The sequence below is a fragment of the Cucurbita pepo genome, chromosome 4 (genome assembly GCF_057944985.1).
Source record: "Cucurbita pepo subsp. pepo isolate OVF chromosome 4, ASM5794498v1, whole genome shotgun sequence".
In the NCBI taxonomy this organism is placed as follows: Eukaryota; Viridiplantae; Streptophyta; class Magnoliopsida; order Cucurbitales; family Cucurbitaceae; genus Cucurbita; species Cucurbita pepo.
The window spans coordinates 13229943-13250822 of record NC_141801.1 but is presented as its reverse complement, the minus strand read 5'-3'; the positions used below and the strand labels follow the sequence as shown (position 1 = coordinate 13250822).

Genomic DNA, 20880 nt, shown 5'->3' with positions numbered 1-20880 from the left:
TGAGGCACACTAAGTAATTCATACTCATAAAGGGTCTTTTCATCTTTCCTTACTTGGTTTCTTACCCCACTTCCCTTTTTCAGCTTCGTTGCCCTCTCTTTTCCTCTTGAGGGTGACCACTCCCTCTCTTTTTCTTTCTATAACCTTATATTTTACTGTTTTAAAACTCGTCCTCCTACTTTATCGGTAAAATTTTCCTATAAATTTAGATTGCTAGGTTTAATAAATATAACAAAGATAAATCGATCCAAATCATCGTTCTTTGATCAAACATACTAGTATGAGACCTGTTTGTTGCCAAAATTTTGTTTGAAGAGGGGAAGACGTGACCTTTAGAACAAAAGAGATTCGCACGAACAGTGTAGTGCTTGCACTTGCCATACTAGCTCTAATGCTTAAGTTTTTTATGAATGAGGAAGGACTTATTGCTTTTATCATATGAATTAGGAGTTTTTGTCAATTTCTTATCGAATTAAGTCAAAAGAGGAATGGATCGAGCCAAACTAAGATCACGTAAGCTAGGATTGCGTGTGACATGTGCCCTCTTCAAGTTCGGTCTTGACCTTTTTGGGAGGTCGTCCACAAGGTCAGCCCTCATCCTCTTACCAAGGCTCACCAATGGACGTCAACCCAATTTCTTGTTTTTCTATTATTTCAAATTAAGTCTTTCTTTCGTAAAGTTTTTGTACCAATGGAGACGATAATCAGTGTTAGATTCATCTCCACAAATTTTTTTTTACCATCATTGTAATTTTATCAAAATTCACTAACATAGCTTTTAAGTTAATTTTTAGGTAAAAGTTGTGAAATAAAGGTAAGATGATATCATTCCAAATGGACCAAGATAATAATAATGTACTTTAAATTTTAGACCAAAGTCAGAAAGTTGGTTTTGCACTTGTTTTCCATTTAGAAACTTCCAATTTCATGTAACAAAAAATGCAAGCTTTTGATTGGTTAGTTATCTTTCTCCATCAAACCTAAGTTAAGTTGTCTGCTACTTCTCACTCCAAGCACCAACCAGGTTATCTGGGCCGGGTTGAAACATCCAGGCCCAAAACCACCGTAGTTGGGCCCACCTTGATATTGGAATTGGGCTGAAGTTCAGTAGTAACTGTACGGCCTCAGGCCCAGCCCAATTGCACAGATTAAGGAGGCATAGTAAGATAGGGGAGAATAGTTAAGAGGGTACCGTAGAGACCAGCTCTGGGAATAGGCACTGTCAAAACTCATTGAGTAGGGTCACTGTCTTCTTTGTTGGTATCCATTTTGTTTGGGCTGAGCTATAATGTGCACATCCTTGTGTCGCAGAGGATATAAATCCAAACCCCAAAAGTGAACGATGTGGGTCATCGCCTCTGCAATCATTATCATCTGGAAATGCAGTTAACCCCCTGTAGATGACCGTTCTCACGGGGATAGGACCCGCGGGGAAGCCATGAACTTCCATTCCCAGTTGGCTTCTGAACAGATATGGAGGTTTCAGACCCACACGAGATCTCGATTATGAACATCAATGGCGAAATTGTAACTAAACAAAAGAAGATAATATGAAGATTGTTGGAACAAAGCGTGGTCAGTGATTCAGTATTATTTCTAATTGGCTCTTAGTACAGTGGTTTTGAAGAGCAGAATGTAAAGCTTTTGAGCCAGGGAAAAATACAGGAATCCACCCACTGAATGTGTCACAAATGATCCAAAACTCTTCCCCACAATACAGTGCCATGCCGGCCCGTATGCCCCATCGAATTCCTGCAGAAACCAGCCAACCCAAATCACCATTTTGAACTAACAAACAAACCCATGATCCAATTCAGAGAAACAAAGAACAGAAGTTTAGAGTGATAAACTAATCGATTTCTATCTACCTGTTTGAGACTCAACGCCAGCGATTTGGAAGTGAAGTTTTGCATACTGTCGTGGGCCTTTCTAGCGCAATCGACGGCGTGGATCTGCATAAATGGCGGCATATCGGCGGAAACCACTTTGACCCCATTGTTGGCGAACAACTCTGCTAGCTGAATCTGAGAGCCACAGATTGATTTTCTTCTTCCACTCCGTGAAGAAGACAGAGAAACAGAGAGCCTGTGAGTGAGATGTTGGTGGTCTACTAGGAGCTGTTTCATTTCCCTTTCTTTGGTGGTGATACAGTTGATCATGCGTTCGAATTTCTCTTCAGAATCATTGAATTTCTCAGTGGTGGAGGGCTGGCGAGGGGTTTCGTTGGTTTTTTTGGCTAGTTTATGGACTGTTCTGGGGCCGACCATTTTGGGGTTGGAGTGAAGAGAAACAGGAACGACTTTTGGAGAAGGTGGGTGTGATTTTGACAAGTTGTCTGAGTCGGATAAAGGGGTTGTGGGATCTAGTTTTGGTGATGTTGGGTGTGGAGAGACAGCGGTGGCGGCGGCGGGGGTGGTGGGTTGGGTTCTACGGTGGAGATCCATTTTAGACGGAGGTGATAAGAGGCGCTGGAGTGAAGTTTGATGGGAAGCCATGGATTTGTGAGATATGATGGAGGTGGGTGGGTGTGTTGTCATGTGGGTTACATATGGACTGCTGATGGTCAATCTAACTTGCTTCTACGTACAGACACAGGCCTTTGACCACTTACTTTATTTGTTGTTTCTGTACTCTTTTCCAGTCTCGGTTTCGAATCTCTATCGCTTCAATATTCCTATTTTTAACCCACTTAATTAATTTACTAACGGAGGCAACACCGTTTGAGATGGCATGTTTAAGATAAAGACCTGTAAGATCTCGTAAGTATTCCTTTTTCCTTACAGAATCTCATAAACAAGTATGAACATTAAGGATCAATGAAGAATCTCATAAACAAGTATGAACATTAAGGATCAATGAAAAATCTCATAAACAAGTATGAACATTAAGGATCAATGATGGCCAGTCCCCCATCCGGCCATCTAAATGATGGCCAGTCCCCCATCCGGCCATCTAAAGTGATTCTTACTATGTCATAAAATTTACTAATTTTTAACATGAAACCAATACGATGAGATTTAACTAATAGCTCAAGATATTGTCCTCTTTAGATTTTTCCTTTCGAGCTCCTCCTCAAGGTTTTGAAAATGCGTCTCTTAGGGAGAAGGACGGACTTGGCTTGTTATAAATGGTATTAAAGCTAGACATCGGGCGGTGTGCCAACAAGGATGCTGAGCCCCAAAAGAAGGGAGGTGGATTTTGAGATCCCACATCGGTTGGGGAGGAGAACGTAACATTATTTATAAGGATGTGGAAACCTTTTCGTAGTAGATGAAAAACCTGAATGGAAAAACCCAAAGAGGATGATATATGCCGACACATTATGAAAAATCTTCAAGAAATGGCTAAGCTTCAATCAAAACTGCAACATGAACAAGTATGGTTGAGACAAAGGTCATACAGTCCTACTGAAATTCCTAATGTATACAAAGTTAACTCGTTTATCTCTTTTCCAGTTTTGCACAACTGATATACTGAACAAGAACACAAGAACATTGGTAGGACGACACTAGAGTTATCCCAAATATCAACATGCAGCTGGGTACAATCATCAAACCTAATTTTCACAAGACTATAGCTATACATCATGAAACTAGTCTTAGAACTCACTTTGCTCTGCTGAACCAGGAAAGTCGAGAATCACAACGAACTCATCAATGCAAATTACAGAGACGACCTCTAACTCCATGGGCTAGGCTGCCGAGCATCTCTGAGAACTGAGGTGCCCCCAGATGCTGCAGGAGAAGGTGAGGATGCAATGTAATTGGTTCCAGATACAGACACTGTGGGCAGGTTTGGAGGAAGCCCTGATTGCCCAGTCGGAGGAAGGCACGATGGACTCCCAGATACGCTAAAATTTCCTCGGGATGGATGTGAGCTCTGCAAATGTAATGTTATTTTATCTTCGTCTCAGGCATAAACAAAAGGACATGGTACAATTTAAAATTCTAGTACATTTTCTCAGTGGACATCGATGTTGACTACATACCCAACCCACTAAAGAACCACCAAGAACTCTGAAAACTGTTACTTTTATGCAATTTTGATAGGAAAGCGAAAGAAGTTCCACAGACAAGCAATCACAATGAATTCTCAAGGCACTATTGAATGTCATTGATGTACCCCCTAATACCCCAAATAAAGTAAACATAACAAGTATAGTGCTCACAAACTCATATAAAACTCAACTAAATTCACACAAGTCATGTGACAGCAATTACCATATATGATTGGATGTGGGCAGGCCTTCTAAGAGGAGACTCTGAAGAAGGTGACATACTGCTATTCTGAAGCATCTGACGAGAAAGAACATTATGGTTCAAAAGGTCATCAGCTTCTCCACCTTCAGTATCTCCATTAGCATTCACTTCAGAGCCTACTCTAGGAGCAAGCTGCCTGGTCATTGATCCTGTATCGGCCGAGGCATCCACTTGAAGGGAAGCCGAAGGGCGAATTGCTGTCCCTTGCACACTACTACGCCTTTTTAATTCTTCTTCCACATGCAAGATCTGCCAACCAACACCAAGAACATGATCTAGTTCAGTTTCCAATCCCATAGGAACGTATGGGGTTTTATTTTAGCGCAGAAGGGCGGGGGCAAGAGCGAGGAGGTAAGGTGAAAGGATCAGGAATATACCTGTTTTAACACTTGCACAAGATTATGCTTCTTTTCATTCAAAACGTTTAACTTCTCCTCGACTTCCCTTTTCCTGTTCTCCTTGTCATCCAACAAATCTTCCTCCTTGTTTGTCTAGCACAGTAATACATACTAATGAACAATGCAAAAAGAAAGAAATGCTGAAGAGAAAAAAGAGAAGGAAAAGAAAAATCCGAGTGTTTTGTTGAGGCTTGAGATCCATATCGACAACAAGCTTGAAAGTTCTTCCTTCAATGCCACCGTTAAAGACAACAAGAACTCTTTTTAAGTATGCCACAATCTTTATTTTACTTCAATTGTTCTTATCATTCTTCTTTCAACAAGAAAGAAGGCTCTAAAAAATTTACAACCTTAGCATACAATTTGCATTAGTTATCTCAAAACATTCCTAAATTTCTGAAAGCCTCGTTAAGTAATCATCCTTCATTTTCCAATTTCTGAAGAATAAGTTGACAACTGTGGATGTTACAGAAATAACTCTCCAAGTAAACATTTTGTTGAACCTAATCACAACCGCACCTAAATTCAGAAAGAACCAAATAAACTTTCTCAACCGGCCATTAAATTGGAATAGGTTAGATCAATGGGATTTCAAAACACAGAACATATGCAAAATGAAATAGCAACAAAAAAGAAAAAAATGAAAATCTAAAGAGTTGGTCATAATCAATACCTCTTTGTTAGGGTTTTCTAATACAGCAGGATTTTCATCTTTTGCATGCGCACCACCATTTTCCACTGGATCAGAACCTTGCTCGTTAAAACAAGGTCTCGAGCCATTCACAGAATCAAACCCATCAGCCGATTTTGCCATACAGTCATCACCATTGTCCGACTTCTTCCTCTCCTTGACATCCGCAGGTCTTTCACCGCCAACACTAACCCTTTCAGTTTCCAATGGAACCTCAGGCGCCGACCCGTTAGTTCTGGGTCCTTCACCGTCTGGTTTAATTGAAGAATTGGAATTAAGATTAGGGTCAGGGGAAGTAGAAACTTTGGCCGGCGAAGAAGAGGTGGTGGCGAGGAGACGAGAGAGGGCTTTCGAACGACGCTGCAAAAGGGATTTGAAGTCTCTAACAGAGATGTTGTGGGTGGGCATAAGCCACCGACGAGGAACATCGGGGACCCTGTGGAGGTTCCCTCTGTAAAGGGAAATGGCCACCATGGATTCTTCTCGAGCCGTGCTGCTCGGCGTCGGATCCCGTTTGCGACCTCCCTCCGATTTCATAAATTTACAAATTTTCACTAAGCCAAAGTCATAAATAAGCGAAACCCTTTTATCCCAAAAAGAAAGAACTAAAGAAAATTGTCCCTATGGCAGCGACTCGACCACCAACTCATTTATTTTAATTTTTAAAACTTATTTTCAAATAGTTAAAATTATTTTTGTTGAATTAAAATGGATAGGATCTCGTAATCCATCCCCTTCAGTGGCCTAACGTCCTCACTGACACATCGTCCATCCCCTTCAAGGGCCTAGCGTCCTCACTGACACACACCGTCCATCCCCTTCAAGGGTCTAGCGTCCTCACTGACACACCATCTAGTGTCTACCCCTTCGAAGTTTAACGTTCTCCTTGACACACCAGTCGATGTCCACTCTTCTTCAAGGCTCAGTGTTCCAACTAACACACCACGTAATCATACACATACAAGAAAAGTGGAGGGATGATGAGAATAAGGTAATGATTTGAGGGAGGATGGGTGCATGAACAATATGTGTAGCAGAATAGATAGAGGTTATACATCTAAAAGCCAACTCTTTGGGTTACAATATTAGTGAAAAGGTTATTGTACAGGGATGGGTAAAACTATAGAAACACCAAACAAATTCGCCTTCCCCATCTATTGTTGGGTTTTCATTCAATGTGGACATTACTAAAAAATGGCCTCCCTAATCTATCGACTCATCATCATCATCATCATCATCCTCCTTTACGCGACTGCTTGATTTAGCCTGGGGAACAACTCCGACGCTAATATCTTCTGCAGCCTTACCACAAAATTTATAGTTTACTATCGTACACTCAAATTCGACGACGAGGGAAAACTATAGCGATTGCTATTAACCAAGCAAAATGAACGATACTAGGACTCATCCGAATCATCTTTCATGTCTGTGGTCGGGGCATCGTCGAAACCAGAGCCTGGAGCAAGTTCATTTAGATCAAGAAACTGTGTTTTTCTTGCGTCATCGGTTTCATCTTGATCTGGGCCATTCGATTTTTCGGGAGGAGGATTTTGCTCCTCTACGTTCTCTGCATAATCTTCTTCATCAGGTTGATCAACTTTCATTTCTTGGTCCTTCTCTTCTTCTTCTTCGTCGTCCTCCTCGTTATCAGACCCTCCTCGACTTTCAACCGAATAATCCCCGTTCTCACTAGCATCAGTGTGCTCATCTGATGCACTAGTCTTTTTATCATTGTTATTCTCTGGTTCAGATTCTGAAAGATCGTACTGCCCATAATTTATTTTGCTTCGAGTAGCCCTTTTACTACGTCTCAGACCTGATTGAATCTCACCAACAGACCGTAGCTTCGTTCCCCTCCGTGTACGTCCTCGCATTCTTTTTACTTTTCGTGGCCGGTCGCTGTCATCACTAATGCTAAAGGATTCTTCTTCCTCTTCCTCCTCTTCCTCGTTATCTTCTTCATAGTGATACTCCTCGTCTCCTTCGGAACTGCTGGATGTTTTCCTCCTCTGCTTGCGTTTTCGTAGATACTCCTCATCATACACAGCTTCACCAACTATGTCATCGTCACTGTCGAAGTCTGCATCGTTATCTGACAACGCTTCCACATAATCCTTTTCTGAATACCGTTGTGGCCTTTGTCTCCGTCTATTGCTAAATGTTCGATCAACAAATAAGAACCTGAAAATACTTGAAGGTAAGAGAAACACAAAGCTCACGTTTTCTATACCTGCGATCCAACTGTTCGGACATATGGTCTTCATCGGCATCGTCGTAATCAGGTGACTTGGGAGATAGTGCACTGAAATTGGAGTTTTGAGATGCATACGACGGACCGCTCCATTTTCCATTCGCAGAAGGTTCAAGCTTTACAACATCTTCTTTTCTATCATTAGGTTCTGGGGATGGCGCCTTACGCCTGAGATAAGAGTAAGCGTAAGGTAATGCAAGATAAAGATATTATATATGGCCTAGAAAGATGATCATGTAGATACTAAATTCATACTTGGTCGTCTTGATAGCCTCGTTGATCGATCGGTCATAATCATCTGCAAGATGATTTTAACATTCAATTATAATGCAAATGTTAATCGTTTCGACGAGAGATGCAGAATTACTTATTGATATGAGGTGGAGGTTTCAAATCTATGACATCTTAGAGGAAGTAGAGATGCCATAAGCACTGAATTGCTCGTGTTGATAGCAAACGAAAAAGAATAGCTATGAAAGTCACTTATTCTGCACTTCTCTCCACAGATTCTTCACCTCACACAAAAATAATAGCTACAAGAAAATGGAAGAACGAAAACGAAACAAAAATTTGCATACCAAATGTATAAGTGACGGGTTTTCTGTCACGAAGCGAGCGTCCAGGAGCGAGCGCATCCACAAGTGCAAAACTATCCAAGAGAAGAGCTTGTCTATGCTGTTTTTTCAGCAACTTTTCTTTTCTCTGATAAAGAAGTTAAGTGGAGAAGATAAGCAAGAATGTTTATTATGTGCAAAGCCAATAATGAGACTAAAAGGGCAACACGTCAGCGAGGTATTTTCATAACGGACAAACCGAGCACCTTGTGAACCTTCTCGATCTCAGGAAGCATGTCCAGCTTCAACTTTTTGCCAAGTGAAGCCTCTGAACGATTTTTACTTGTAAAAAGCTTTTCCTGCACAATCATACAAACAAGTTCTAACAAGAGTTTGGACCATAGATTTTTAAGTAACAATGATACGGCTAAATATAAGAAAATTGCTTGAGAATTTCTAGATCCTAAATGTGCATGCACACCTTTCTCGGTGATCCATTGCCCGCACGGGCCACAGTCGTCCATAAACTTATTGAATGAGGATAGAACAAAAGAGCTAAATGATTCAGACAGGTTCTATAACATTAAGTTATTGTCTTTTTGAATTGTACTTGTTCCAAATAAGAGCAAAAATGGCCCACTATGGATGGTTAATGCCACCTACTGTTTCCCTACTTTATCAACACAACATTAACGTTCAGAAATATGATTTCGATCCATATAAACGTATATTTAACTAATTGGATTGAATTCGGAACGATCTTCTATAAAAACGTTCTTTAACATAATGTCGGATGACTTCTTACATCCAAGAAATTCTAACATGTTATAATTGAATAGTCAATTAAAAGACGGAAACCACAGATTAAGAAAACAGTTTCCGTTCGGGGGAGGGGATATGAAGTGTTTTCCATGAGATGCATATGCTGGGGTGAACGGTATAGCAACTCACCGACACATCTTGAAATTCATCAAAATTGGTTGCAACTGTTTCCCACTGGTATATTGTAGAAGGAAGGACTTGTGAACCTTTGGCCTTGGGTTTTTTCAACTCGACTTTCCTAATCTCACGGTACAAACGATGACCAATAATGGGATCATCCTCATACCTGCAATAACAATTGCCACATAGTCGACACACAATAAACGTATTGAAGAAGTCGGGATATTTTATACCGTTAAAAATGCCACAACATGAAGAGGTTAAAAGAAAACTATACCAGAAATGAGTTCCATGTGAATCTCCACCAATTCGTTCTTTGCGAAACGCTGAAAGTTGAACTCCATGCTTTAGTGAATTTTCAATGTAGCTGCGGATATCTTCTTGCTGCAACGAACAATTTATCTCTTGTTCAACTTCAGTAGTTCTAAAAATATATACCGACTATAGGACGAACACGTTAAATACAAATGAACCCAACATTACATACAGTGAGATGATGCAGGAAATATAGGATCAGCGAACAATAAATGATCAAAAGAGCAAAAAGTGATTAACATTGCTTTAAATCCTGATCATTTGAGGGCTTAGAGAAAAGGGCAATGAAGTGAAGGATTAGAAAGTCGATTGACACGGTTCTCAAGAGAGCTCACACTCTGGACCTACCTTGTTGCCTGTAGGATGTTGCCTACTGGCAGTATAGAGAACAAAGTCTAAAGCAATAAAACACTTGTACACGAATAAAGAAATGTCGCTCGGTACTGTCAAACACTACGTCAACTTCACGAAGGCAATTGTATTGTAACCAGAAAATTTGGTACTTTTTGAGAAGACAGTACCTCAACACGAATGTCGCATAGTGCTTTCAAGATAACCACACGCATCCCAGGATCAAGATTTTTATAAACTTCAATTTCAACTCTGAAAACTCATAATGATTAGGCACATAAGAATGAAGAACATTTTTAGATATGGGACATGAAATCTCTGGGCACTCACCCATGTGAAGCAACAATAGGCAGATCCCCTTCAGCAACCTGCATATACAAACCAAGGATCAGGAGTCAGATTGGAAGCTAGAACTGTGGGATTCCATCACAGCCACGATACAGGAATATATGGATAAATATGAAAAATATGGACGATACCCAGTGCCACCAGTCTCGCAGCTTTCTGCACAATACAGTCACCCATGTATCCCGAGTAAGGGCCATTCTTGTAATAGGAGGAATTGCCTGAAAAACACACAAAATATATGTCACACGGAGCCGATTATGGTTATTTTATAGCACTAATAACGTGTGTGAGTTTCTTGTTGGGAGAAAAAGAAACACATTCTCAAATGAACTAGCAACATATTTTAAGCCTGCATCAGAAGTCCTTGTAACAAAGTTAACATGGAGATGAACTATGCAACTCGACCTAAGGATCAAATATTGCAGAAAACAAGTCGCAAAAGTAAAACAAAAAGGTAAAATTTTCAGATTGAAGTAATGTGATGCTTAATAAAGAAAATATGTACAGCCCATAATTTTCATAAATCGACAGATTCAACTGTTCTGAGCGACGAGGATGAATTATAGACCAGCCTAAACGACTACATAAGAAACGGCATGAAAATTAAAGTTCATTCCTTTTGATGGTGGGGGATTTGAACACAAGATATGAAAGAAGAGTTTTAAAGATGTACGCTAATGGGCCATGAGTGCAACTTCAACAACTAAAGTTCATTTCTAAAACTCAAAACCAGAACGAGAGAATAAAGCTTAATTAACTTTATAGGAAGGGAGCTAAATGTTGAAATATAACCTAGTGGCCAACAAGAAGGGAAAAGGTAGATTTCACCTCACAAATTACAACTTCTATGAACAAGTTATTAATTGGCATTGCTTACCACCCAAGGCAACTGCTTTTCATCAATTATTTAATGGGGGGAAAACCCACACTGCCCACCGCTAAAAGACATTGTCCTCTTCAGGCTTTTCCTTTCGGGCTTCCCCTTAAGGTTTTAAAACACGTTGGTTAAGGAGAGGTTTCCACACTCTTATAATGAATGCTTGGTTCCCCTCTCCAACTGATGTAAGATCTCACAATCCACCCCCTTGGAGTCCAGCATCTTCACTGGCACACCACCTGATGTTTGGCTCTAATACCATTTGTAACAGCCCAAGTTCACCACTAGCAGATACTGTTCTCTTTGGGCATTCCCTTTCGAACTTCCCCTCAAAGTTTTAAAACGCGTCTATTAGGGAGAGGTTTCCACACTCTTATGATGAATGCTTGGTTCCCCTATCCAACCGATGTAGGATCTCACAATCCACCCCCCCCCCCCCCCTTGGGGTCCAGCATCCTCACTGGCACACCACCCGGTGTCTAGCTCTAATATCATTTGTAACAGCCTGAGTTCACCACTAGCAGATAAGGAATACTTTTTAAAACACGTCTGTTAGAGAAAGGTTTTCACACTCTTATGAGGAATGTTTTGTTCCCCTCTCCAACCAATGTGTGGGATCTAGCAAACAATCGGACAAAACACACTCAAAGAAAAGTTTCATATGTCCACATGATGCTCCAATTCTTCAATCTCCAAAAATTTGAGAAGCTCTAATCCTTCAAAACATCAGAAGTGTAGCAACAAAAATAGGATGATTGGTCCTCTACAGCACATATCCATCCCAACAGTCTCAAAATATTCAGACTTAGCAGGCACAAGAGAGCATTTTAGCCTATTCATAAGAATAAAAGCAATCACCAGTATTACAGTTCAAAGTTGTTTTTAATCAAACGAAACGTCGATCATCCAAAAGAAAATACCGAAACCTTAGCCCCTGTCTAATAAAAACACTTACATTTGCAAAATATTAATGTTCATCATCAACAGTTCAAATACATACAGCTAAAACGCAACTCTTTATTGCAAAGCTTAGAAAACTTGAAGCTTCACACAGAAGTACAATTAAAGATGAGAGAATCTTAAAGCAACACTAAGCAAGTATCTTTTGAAAAGAGGGAATTCTACGCAACTCTAAGAAGGAAAGCGAAGCATCTCTAAGCAATATGCATAAGTTTTTTACCGAGGAGAACCTGTTATTGAATAACTAATTATTGATCACAGAACTGTGAAGTTTCTCGAGCTTCAAACCTAAACAAGATGCAACTCTTAGATGAGAAAGGAACAAATCCAGTAAACTTCTCTTTCAAATAAATACTTGGCTTCAGAAACTAACACTAAGAACTCCCACCAAAAAAGTAATGACCATAAGTGGAGCAACAGAAAGTAAGCTAAGTTAGAATGATGAGCAAAATGTGGATAACCCGTTGCCTTTTCCAATCAGCATAAACTTTCCAGTTTAAATTCAAGTTCCAACCTTGAGTAATGGAATGTGTATGTCACTCAAAGTGTCGTTGGGTGTAATCAAGGCTGTCTCAAACTCCTCCACCGTGAATTCATTATGAATATTCAATAGTGGCCTGAAGACCTGCACCTCGCAAAAGAAAGAATTAAAGTCTCAAACGCCAACAATATGCAAATTTTGATGAGGAAGACATACCCCACAAAACTTACATGCAAGAAATTAAGTACGGACGCCAGTTCCCACTTCGACCGAAGATTCCAACGTGGTAACTGTGAGGGCGAAGGCTCCTCAACCAGAGGGGTCACGATCTTGCTGCATTGCTGCTGCTGTGGCGACTCTTCGGTTGGCTGCTCCTTTTTAGGCTTCGGCTTGCGCTCGACCACTGACTGAGCAGCCAATAGCCGCTCGGCAGCACGAAGGGTGCAAGCCCGAGAGGGTCGGTTTCTCCTCGTGGTGGGTTGTTCGGATATAGTGGTGGTGGTGGGCTCGTTCTCGAGAATAAGGTCATGGTTAGCCGTGGTGGGGTTGGGGTTGTCGATGTGGGAAAGGGGCTCAGGGGAGGATCGGTCAGAAGGGATCGGAGGAGGAGGAGGAGGAGAATCCAGCGTCATAGTGGGCGAGATCACGAACAACAAAGCAAGTTAAAGCAGGAAGATTACATGTAAAAGAAGCCCAGTTGGGAAATTTTGCATTAGAAACAGGAATGAATTAGTAACCAAACCAACAAAAAGGGTTAGTTTTATTTGTTAACTGAGAGAGCAGGAGAGCAAAGACGAAGATGGAGGACCAAAGGTCCAAACCATCATTCAAGAAAGAAGAGTTAGGTTTTTGAATATCTATATTGTTTCTTAATCCTTCTTTCCCCCACTTTATATGACTACAAATTGGGGGAAATTTTGAACCAGAGAACAAACAGAAGAATGGAGGAAAGGAAGATACGAAGAGAGAGAGAGAGAGAGGTAGAGAGAGAAATTGAAGGGCTGAACCAAAAACACTACCTGGAAATTGGACACACAGCCTTTGGGGTTTAATTTTAACCTTTCAGTAAAATTCTTCTCCTTAATCAGTATCTCAAACAATCCCCTTTAATAAATATACTCATAAAGATTGAATTTTTATGTTGAACACCAGGAGCCAACCATTTAAGTTTGTTGTCAGGACGTAAAAGAAAAGGGGAAATGAGATAATTTTAGGGTTTTTTCCTCTCCCCCCCCACCTCCATTGCCACCTTACTGTTTCAATGTCCTTTCTTCTTCACCCATCAAACTTGTTCATCCAACAAAGCTAAAGACTTGGGCTTTCCTCTTCTTTTAAAAAGAGAAAAGAATAGAAACCCATTTCATTTTTTCTCTCTCACAGATTACTGAATATCATTTACAAAGAATTCAATGGTCAATGAGGATTTTTGTGGGGTTTTTTTTGGCAGTATTAGGTTAGCTTAGCACTGCTAATTAAGGAGTTCAGTTGCTTAATCACCCTTCTAATGATCTAAATCAGTCAACTTTCTGCTATATTGTGGCTCTAGTTTTTTAAATCAAAAGAGATCTGAGTTTACTTGAGCGTGCTTAATTTAATATGCATTTGTTTTGAAGATTCTTCCTTTTATGTTGGAATTATATTTGCTTCAATATGGAAAGTTCTCTTGTAGCAGTCAGATTTTGATGTTTCTCCATTTACAGTTTTTAAATTCCATTGGGATTTGATCATGGAGGGCAGTGAAATCCCAGTACCCACAATTTGAATGATGTTTGTTCTACTTCGTTAACGGCTTAAGCTCACTACTAGTAGATATTATCCTCGGTTAGGAAGAGATTTTCACACCCTGCTTTATTTTTCTCCTCAACCGATGTAGGATCTCACAATCCATCCAGTCCAGCATCCTCACAATCTATCTCCCTTTAGAGCCCAACATCCTAGCTAGTACTTATTCATCTCCCCGATCAACGTGAGATTTTACATGGTTCGATATCCCTTTCGTACCCATGAACCGAGGAAATGAAATTAAAATGCTATTTTCAGGATCAATGGACAAGGCCACCTGTGATGGATCCAATCAAATCAATGCAGATGCATATTGGTTTGAACCTGTCTGTTTGCAATCAAACTTTCTCACTTTTACATCTCTACAATTGTTGATCAGAGCAATTTTATTATAAATCTCTTTTTCTTTTTTTGTTCAATTATTTTTTGTGGTTCAGAGTTATTTTGGTAGCCAATCATTCACTCTCTTTCATTTGTCTGTTGCGGATAAATATATGATCTGAATGTAACTCATCTGTGGCAAACAACTTTTGTAAACTGTTGCTTCATTTGCCCATCACCTGGTGCAGATTTCATATTCCTATACATTATCAACACATTTATTTGATGCCCACTTCTTCACGTTATCAGGCAGAAGAGATGCCAACTATTTACATTGGTCGGTAGATCGGGGTGAGAGGGGAAGGAAGAAGCGGGACTCGAAGAACAAGCCGAGCAGCAAACAAGATCTGCAGATATTTATGCCCTCCCCTCAAATTACAGCTTCTTACTGCCATAGCTTAAGCTTCTTTTCTTCTTTTTCAACTCAATGAATAAATGGTAGGCTTCCAACTACGAAGCAACAGTAACACGGTCGATCGAATCCTGGAAGATTGAAGCTCCTTTCTCTTGCACTTGATGAACACTGACTCTATCCCCAATCAAGTGAGCTAGGGGATTTCGTGTCATCCAGAAAGCCATGTAAGAGCCATCCATTCTGGCTGGTTCTTGCTTCACGACAGCATATGTGTAGGACGGGCGGGCACTGCAGAAGTTAGCAGAGACAATTTTGATTCTGCTTTCAAGATAGAAGTCCTCTGACTCGGACGAATGCTGGGACCTGAAATCAGAGCTGCACACATCGAATTCGAGATGCTACAATGACTTCATAAAAAGGGTGGTAACATAAACGGTTAAATGGTTACTTAGTAATGTTCAAAAAGAATACATTCAAGAAAACCTTCTTTTACTGTTTTAAGGTGTGAAGTGTCGCGGTCGTCATGTCACAACCTACTCTCTTTATAGTATGGTTGTGACACGAAGCACATAAGCTAATAGGTTATGCTTATGTGTGATACGTATTGCAACATATATTCCTAAATATCAAATAATAGATTATAAACTTACTTAAATGAAAAGTTGCTAAAAATGGACATCAGGAAGAAAATAGAAAGACGCTCATGACACAACAAAAGGAGAAAAGGAGATAACAAGAGGAAGAAGAAACTAACATTTCAGAATACCAAAACAAAAATACTAGAATCTACAATGCATCATTCCATAAGTTTACCAGTGGAACAATAGCTCGACCGCCTCGTTCTCAGTCGAAAGAAGGCAAACTAAAATATAAGGGAGGCAAACAGGTAGAAGTGAATTGGAACTCCTGGAAATCCAAGGACAAACGAAGATACCTTGAAGTATATACAATTTAAAATCTTTCATTCCTGAATGCTTCTATGAATTTAAGGATATTCTCAATCGTTTAAGAAATCAAGAGCATGAAATTCACAAAGCACAAAGGCACGCAGGTGGCTAGCAACACCAGAAAAAATGGCGCCATAGGGAGAAGAAAAGTTAACGCAAAAACTCAAAAAAAGTTGAAGATGCACCTAGAATGTACACATTCAGCTTCCCGCAACGGGTCACTAATGATTTTGAAATTAAAAACCTCGTTTGTATCAAATAAAATCTTAACTAGCTCAACATATCCAGCTGTTAGGAATCACTGATCTCCACAATGGTATGATATTGTCCACTTTGAACATAAGCTCTCATGGCTTTGCTTTGGACTTCCCCAAAAAGCCTCGTACTAACGGAGATGTATTCCTTTACTTATAAACCGATGATCATTCCCTAAATTAGCCAATGTGGGACTCACAACGGGTCACTAATGATTTTGAATTAAAAACCTCCGTCGTATCAAATAAAATCTTAACTAGCTCAACATATCCAACTGCTGGATCCTTCTTCAGAATCCCCACCCCTCACCTTCTACCTTATATTCAATTTCAAAGTATGTAGAAGCCTATCAAGAGCAAAGAACTGGTTCAACAACGTAAACCAGTCCAAAGTGTACATGTACAAACTGCAGAGCGCTTTTCTGTTTCTTGGGGGAGAAGGAAGGAAAGAGAGAGAGAAAGTGAGAGGAACGTCTCTCGTGAAATAAATGCCTAAAGGTGATTTTGACAAATTGAAGATAAACTAAACAAAACAAAGAAAAAGAACTTTTTCACTAAGCCTAGGACAAGGATAGAAGCAACGTGATAACTCAAATTTCAGAGAGGGATTCACTAGGCAGGCAGGCAGGCAATAGGCAACATATATACGTGGTAAGAGTAAACAAACCAATAATAGACGAAATTGGTATTTAAATAACTCCATTTCTCCATGGCATGCATATGAAAATTTTCCACTTTCCTTAAAGAAAACCCATATAACCATATTAAATCTAAAATTCAATTATGACCCACATGGCATGAAAGAAAGAACAGTGATTCTTTCACCCAGACAGGCAACAAAGGAAACGTCTTGGGATGTATTTAGTTTTAACACAGGAAATGGAATCTTTGTTAGACGAACACGACTCTCCACAATGGCATGATATTGTCCACTTTGAGCATAAGCTCTCATGGCTTTGCTTTGGACTTCCCCAAAAGGCCTCACACCAATGGAGAGAGTATTCTTTGATTATAAACTCATGATCATTTCCTAAATTAGCCGATGTGGGACTTTCATCATCCAACAATCTTAACCTCCTTTTTTTGTTTTTTGGAATAACAAGAAGACTACTCATAAAATAGAATAAAAAGAATTACCTCCAAAAACCAGGCGAAGAATAGCCACGTGAAGGACTAGTGATTACAGAAAGAACTCCAATTTATACAAGGATCTAGTGTGGTTACAGAAAGCTCTTGTGTAAGCACTGCACTTGGAAGTGTTATTATAAACAACCATTTCAAAATATTGAGCATCCCCCTTGTTGACCCCATTGAAAACTATGCTGTTTCTATCCTTCCGTAATTCCCAGATGCCCAATATGGTATATGCCAATATTTTGATACCTCTCATTTGGAATATTCCTCCTCCAAATGCATTCTGCTACGAGTTCAGGATAGCTGGTTGAAAACTGGGCAAGATGAGGAGATAATTAAGTTTACATACCAGTACCGATTCAAAAGATTAGGTTTGTAAGTTCTAGTTCTGATTTATGGGAGAAAATTAGCTTCATACCATGTGATAGTAACAGCCTTTTTCAAAATAAAACAGAACAAGAAGAGAAAAGAAATGAAGAAGAAGAAGAAGATTATTTACATGGATAATCAGACACATCAATTGATTCAGACTGGTATTGTGAATCGTGGTCAAAGTCATGTTTCATTCAAATCCAAAAACCATTTGTCCAAACTAAATACCACAATGTCACAACAAACTTATATCCTTCAATCCAAAAGTGAGTGAGCAACACTATAATTCAAAGGAACTCCCACCATAGATTCCCTTTCTACATTGCAACTTAAAGTTAACAAAAGTAAAGAAACGAACAAATTGGCTCACGATGCAACAAATGTTTAGTCTTCTCACAATACAACCACGCACACAAAATATTCGACAAACGTGAGAGAAATTTTTTTGTCATAAATTTAGGCTGAGCTAAGGTGGAAAGATGAAATCAATCAGCTAAATTAAACAAAGAAGCCCTCATAAACCAAGTCCAAACGTTCCGAATTCTTCAGTATCCTGACCCCAATTGCCTATAAGCATAGTTTAACACATCCATCATTTTCTTTTAAAACAACTTTAACACAGAATAAAAGACAATGAGATCAAATGTAAAATTGATGTCAGATACAGGACTTTCCATAGATATGTATGTCACCCCAACAGTATAAATGTATATATTCCTGTTATTCTCATTTTCAACTATCAATTAGATATAATATAGTAACAACTTCATCTCTAAGCCAAACCAAATCACACAACAATGAGAGTTCTAGTTTAATCTTAAATTGTTTTTCTTACTTGTATTACAAACTTAAATATAGATGATTGTGTACATTCGCCAACACATTATATTGTTTTGCCTTCCGATGTAAAAAATCAACCTACAACAATATATGAAAGGAAGAACAACGGCATATCAGCAATTACCTTATTAGCAGTGACCAGGAAAGCCTCCATATTTCACTTTGCATGTCGTATGTAGTATTTACTCCTTTATCCACTCGATGAGTGTTGCAGCCTTCTAAAAACAACTTGATCGTAGAAACTTCTTCTCCAGAAAAATAAGCCAAGGGCTGCCAAAGAGCCCAAAAGGGTGGCAAAAGCCATAATCAGAAATGATAACATGAAGCAGTAAGCTCCAGTACAAGTATCTCCTTCACCTGATGCTTCCTTGTCATACATATACCCAATAACTCTAACTGAAAATATATAAGATCCAATAGGGCTTGCTATTGTAATGGCATTGAATATAGTACCCATGTGTACAACACCAAATATTTCAGAAGTAATTGTTGGCATTAATGACCATTGAGACCCATAACAAACGCCCACTAGCACCGAACCAGCGAAAAGAGCACCAGGCAGACCAGAGGCAATCACTACATGTCCAATGCTCATGGTTGCCAGAGTGATGAACATGAATAATGGCCTAGCCCACCCTTTGGCATGGAGAAAATAATCCGATACATATCCAGCTCCTAAACGACCAAAAAAATTCCAGATGCTCCACAGGGAAACCAAAATAGTTGTCTCCAAGCTTGTGTAACCAAGAGATAATCCTATCTGGCTGATATTATTCACTGTGGCTAACCCTGTTCCCATGCCACAAGCTGTTGCAAAAAATAATATCCAGAAGTCTATGGTGTATAAAGCTTGAAAGAGGTTCAGGCTTTCTTCAGATTCCCTTCTCCGTTCATTGTCGAAATCCTCGCTCTCTTGATTGGAGCGACTAATCAGCTGATCACTCTCAGTAACAGAAGGGTGCAAAATCTTTCTGGATTCTCTCTGTTGGGCTCTAATTGCAACATATAGAGGAGAAGCAAGCAATATCAGAAGTAGAATAAATGAAGCAACTTGTAGAGGGAACTGGAAAGTGAAAATATGCTCTAGAACAATCTTGAGCATAAGGTAAGTAGCAAGGAACAGAGTAACTATGGATAGGGAATTTAGATGCTTTTTATCAACTTCATCGTCTGCATTGTGAATTCTCACAAACCACATGAACAATAAGGAATTAAGGGTCGGAAGCAGTGCCAGCATTAGAAGAAACGAAGTAGGTTGTTCATTAAATATTGTCTCGTATACTTGAATCAATATTGCTCCACTCAAACCAAGAAACCCCTGACGTGAAAATGAACAATACTGAGTGATGAACATAAAATCCAAAAAACAATGAACAATTGAACTTCCTCAAAATGATTTCTAGATAGAAAGTGAAACAAATCAGGGCTGAATGTTCATATAACGTATTCAAGATACATAAATTAAATCATGTCAACATAATCGTGTTATTTGAATTTGAAACATGTGAAGACTAACCTTCATGATTCCGACAATCGTCCCACTATAACTGGGGAAATTCCGAACGCCAGTTACAACGTTAGCCGTATTGAAGAAGCTCTGAGCATGAGCAGCCACCAACATGAAAAAGCACATAGCGGGAAGCGGCGGGCGAGGAAAGACGCCAGCAACGGCAGCCCACATAAGGAAATAACCCAAGAAGCACTGAATTGCACCGGCTAAGTGAACAATCCACGGCCGACTACCACCACCATCAGCGGTGGCATAGTAGTAGAGAAAGCCCGCGAGGACGCCGCAATTGACACCGATGTCTTTGAAGACAGAAACGATATCCAAAGTGGACTGATCGTAACCCTGAGTTGACTTGAGGGTTTGCGAGTAGATGGAGAAGGTGTAGAGAGACCCACTGGTGCACTGAATCCATACGCTGGCTACTGTTGATACCCACTTGTTATTGAAACGGGAAATCTCCATTTCCAATCCGTTGAATTGAATTTGCCTGGCCCTCTTCCTCTTCCTCTTCCCCTATCTGTTCATCGAGTGAAGCTTATGAATCTCTCGAACTCCCTACTCCACTTTAATTCTGCTTGGATCGTCTTCGACTTGCTCACACCTGTCTTGAGTTTTCAGTAATGGCGAAGTTACCTGTGGACTCGTAGTCCCAATCGATTGGGAATTATCCGATTCCATCAAGAAATGGGTTAACCATGATTTCCCGCGTTGGTGGGAATCGGGATGAAATTAGAGTGTAAAATCATTTGTCTATTCTGATTATCCTTTTTCCTTTTTTTTCTACGGACTGTAATTGAATAAATATTAATTATGTTCAATCTCTCCCCTCTAATTTTTTTGTAACTATTTCCATAACAATGTATTCATCATTTTTATAC

At 39.7% G+C, this 20880-nt stretch overlaps 4 protein-coding genes across 10 annotated transcripts; all 4 read right to left on the bottom strand.

The window, feature by feature from the left end:
• Positions 1–1532: 1532 nt before the first annotated feature.
• LOC111793810 (uncharacterized) lies at positions 1533–3193 on the bottom strand. Its single transcript, XM_023675859.2, has 2 exons — positions 1869–3193; positions 1533–1752 (listed from the first exon to the last, which is right to left on the bottom strand). Exons 1-2 carry the CDS (start codon positions 2535–2537, stop codon positions 1597–1599), a joined length of 825 nt encoding a protein of 274 aa, XP_023531627.2. The 5' UTR covers positions 2538–3193; the 3' UTR covers positions 1533–1596.
• A 139-nt stretch (positions 3194–3332) lies between these two features.
• Positions 3333–5934, bottom strand: LOC111793916 (tRNA (Ile)-lysidine synthase). Its single transcript, XM_023675993.2, has 4 exons — positions 5331–5934; positions 4637–4750; positions 4221–4508; positions 3333–3879 (listed from the first exon to the last, which is right to left on the bottom strand). The coding sequence occupies exons 1-4, from the start codon at positions 5883–5885 to the stop codon at positions 3679–3681; spliced, it is 1158 nt and encodes a 385-aa protein (XP_023531761.2). The 5' UTR covers positions 5886–5934; the 3' UTR covers positions 3333–3678.
• Positions 5935–6406: 472 nt separating this feature from the next.
• On the bottom strand, positions 6407–13639 carry LOC111792691 (DDT domain-containing protein DDR4). Of its 2 annotated transcripts, none has more exons than XM_023674243.2 (12): positions 12658–13639; positions 12461–12571; positions 10241–10327; positions 10092–10129; positions 9932–10013; positions 9373–9479; positions 9105–9261; positions 8420–8512; positions 8178–8301; positions 7855–7897; positions 7579–7767; positions 6407–7496 (listed from the first exon to the last, which is right to left on the bottom strand). In XM_023674243.2, the coding sequence occupies exons 1-12, from the start codon at positions 13057–13059 to the stop codon at positions 6746–6748; spliced, it is 2184 nt and encodes a 727-aa protein (XP_023530011.2). In that variant the 5' UTR covers positions 13060–13639; the 3' UTR covers positions 6407–6745. The 2 variants fall into 2 exon arrangements, with proteins under 2 accessions (XP_023530011.2, XP_023530010.2); XM_023674242.2 differs by having other exon boundaries at positions 6407–7502; positions 12658–13637.
• Positions 13640–14737: 1098 nt separating this feature from the next.
• LOC111792692 (protein NUCLEAR FUSION DEFECTIVE 4) lies at positions 14738–20790 on the bottom strand. Of its 6 annotated transcripts, none has more exons than XM_023674244.2 (4): positions 20009–20790; positions 18617–19810; positions 17284–17594; positions 14738–15320 (listed from the first exon to the last, which is right to left on the bottom strand). In XM_023674244.2, the coding sequence occupies exons 1-2, from the start codon at positions 20462–20464 to the stop codon at positions 18683–18685; spliced, it is 1584 nt and encodes a 527-aa protein (XP_023530012.1). In that variant the 5' UTR covers positions 20465–20790; the 3' UTR covers positions 14738–15320; positions 17284–17594; positions 18617–18682. The 6 variants fall into 6 exon arrangements, with proteins under 6 accessions (XP_023530012.1, XP_023530013.1, XP_086979561.1 ...); XM_023674245.2 differs by having other exon boundaries at positions 14738–15308; XM_087123435.1 differs by lacking the exon at positions 17284–17594 and having other exon boundaries at positions 14738–15851.
• Between the last annotated feature and the right edge of the window lie 90 nt (positions 20791–20880).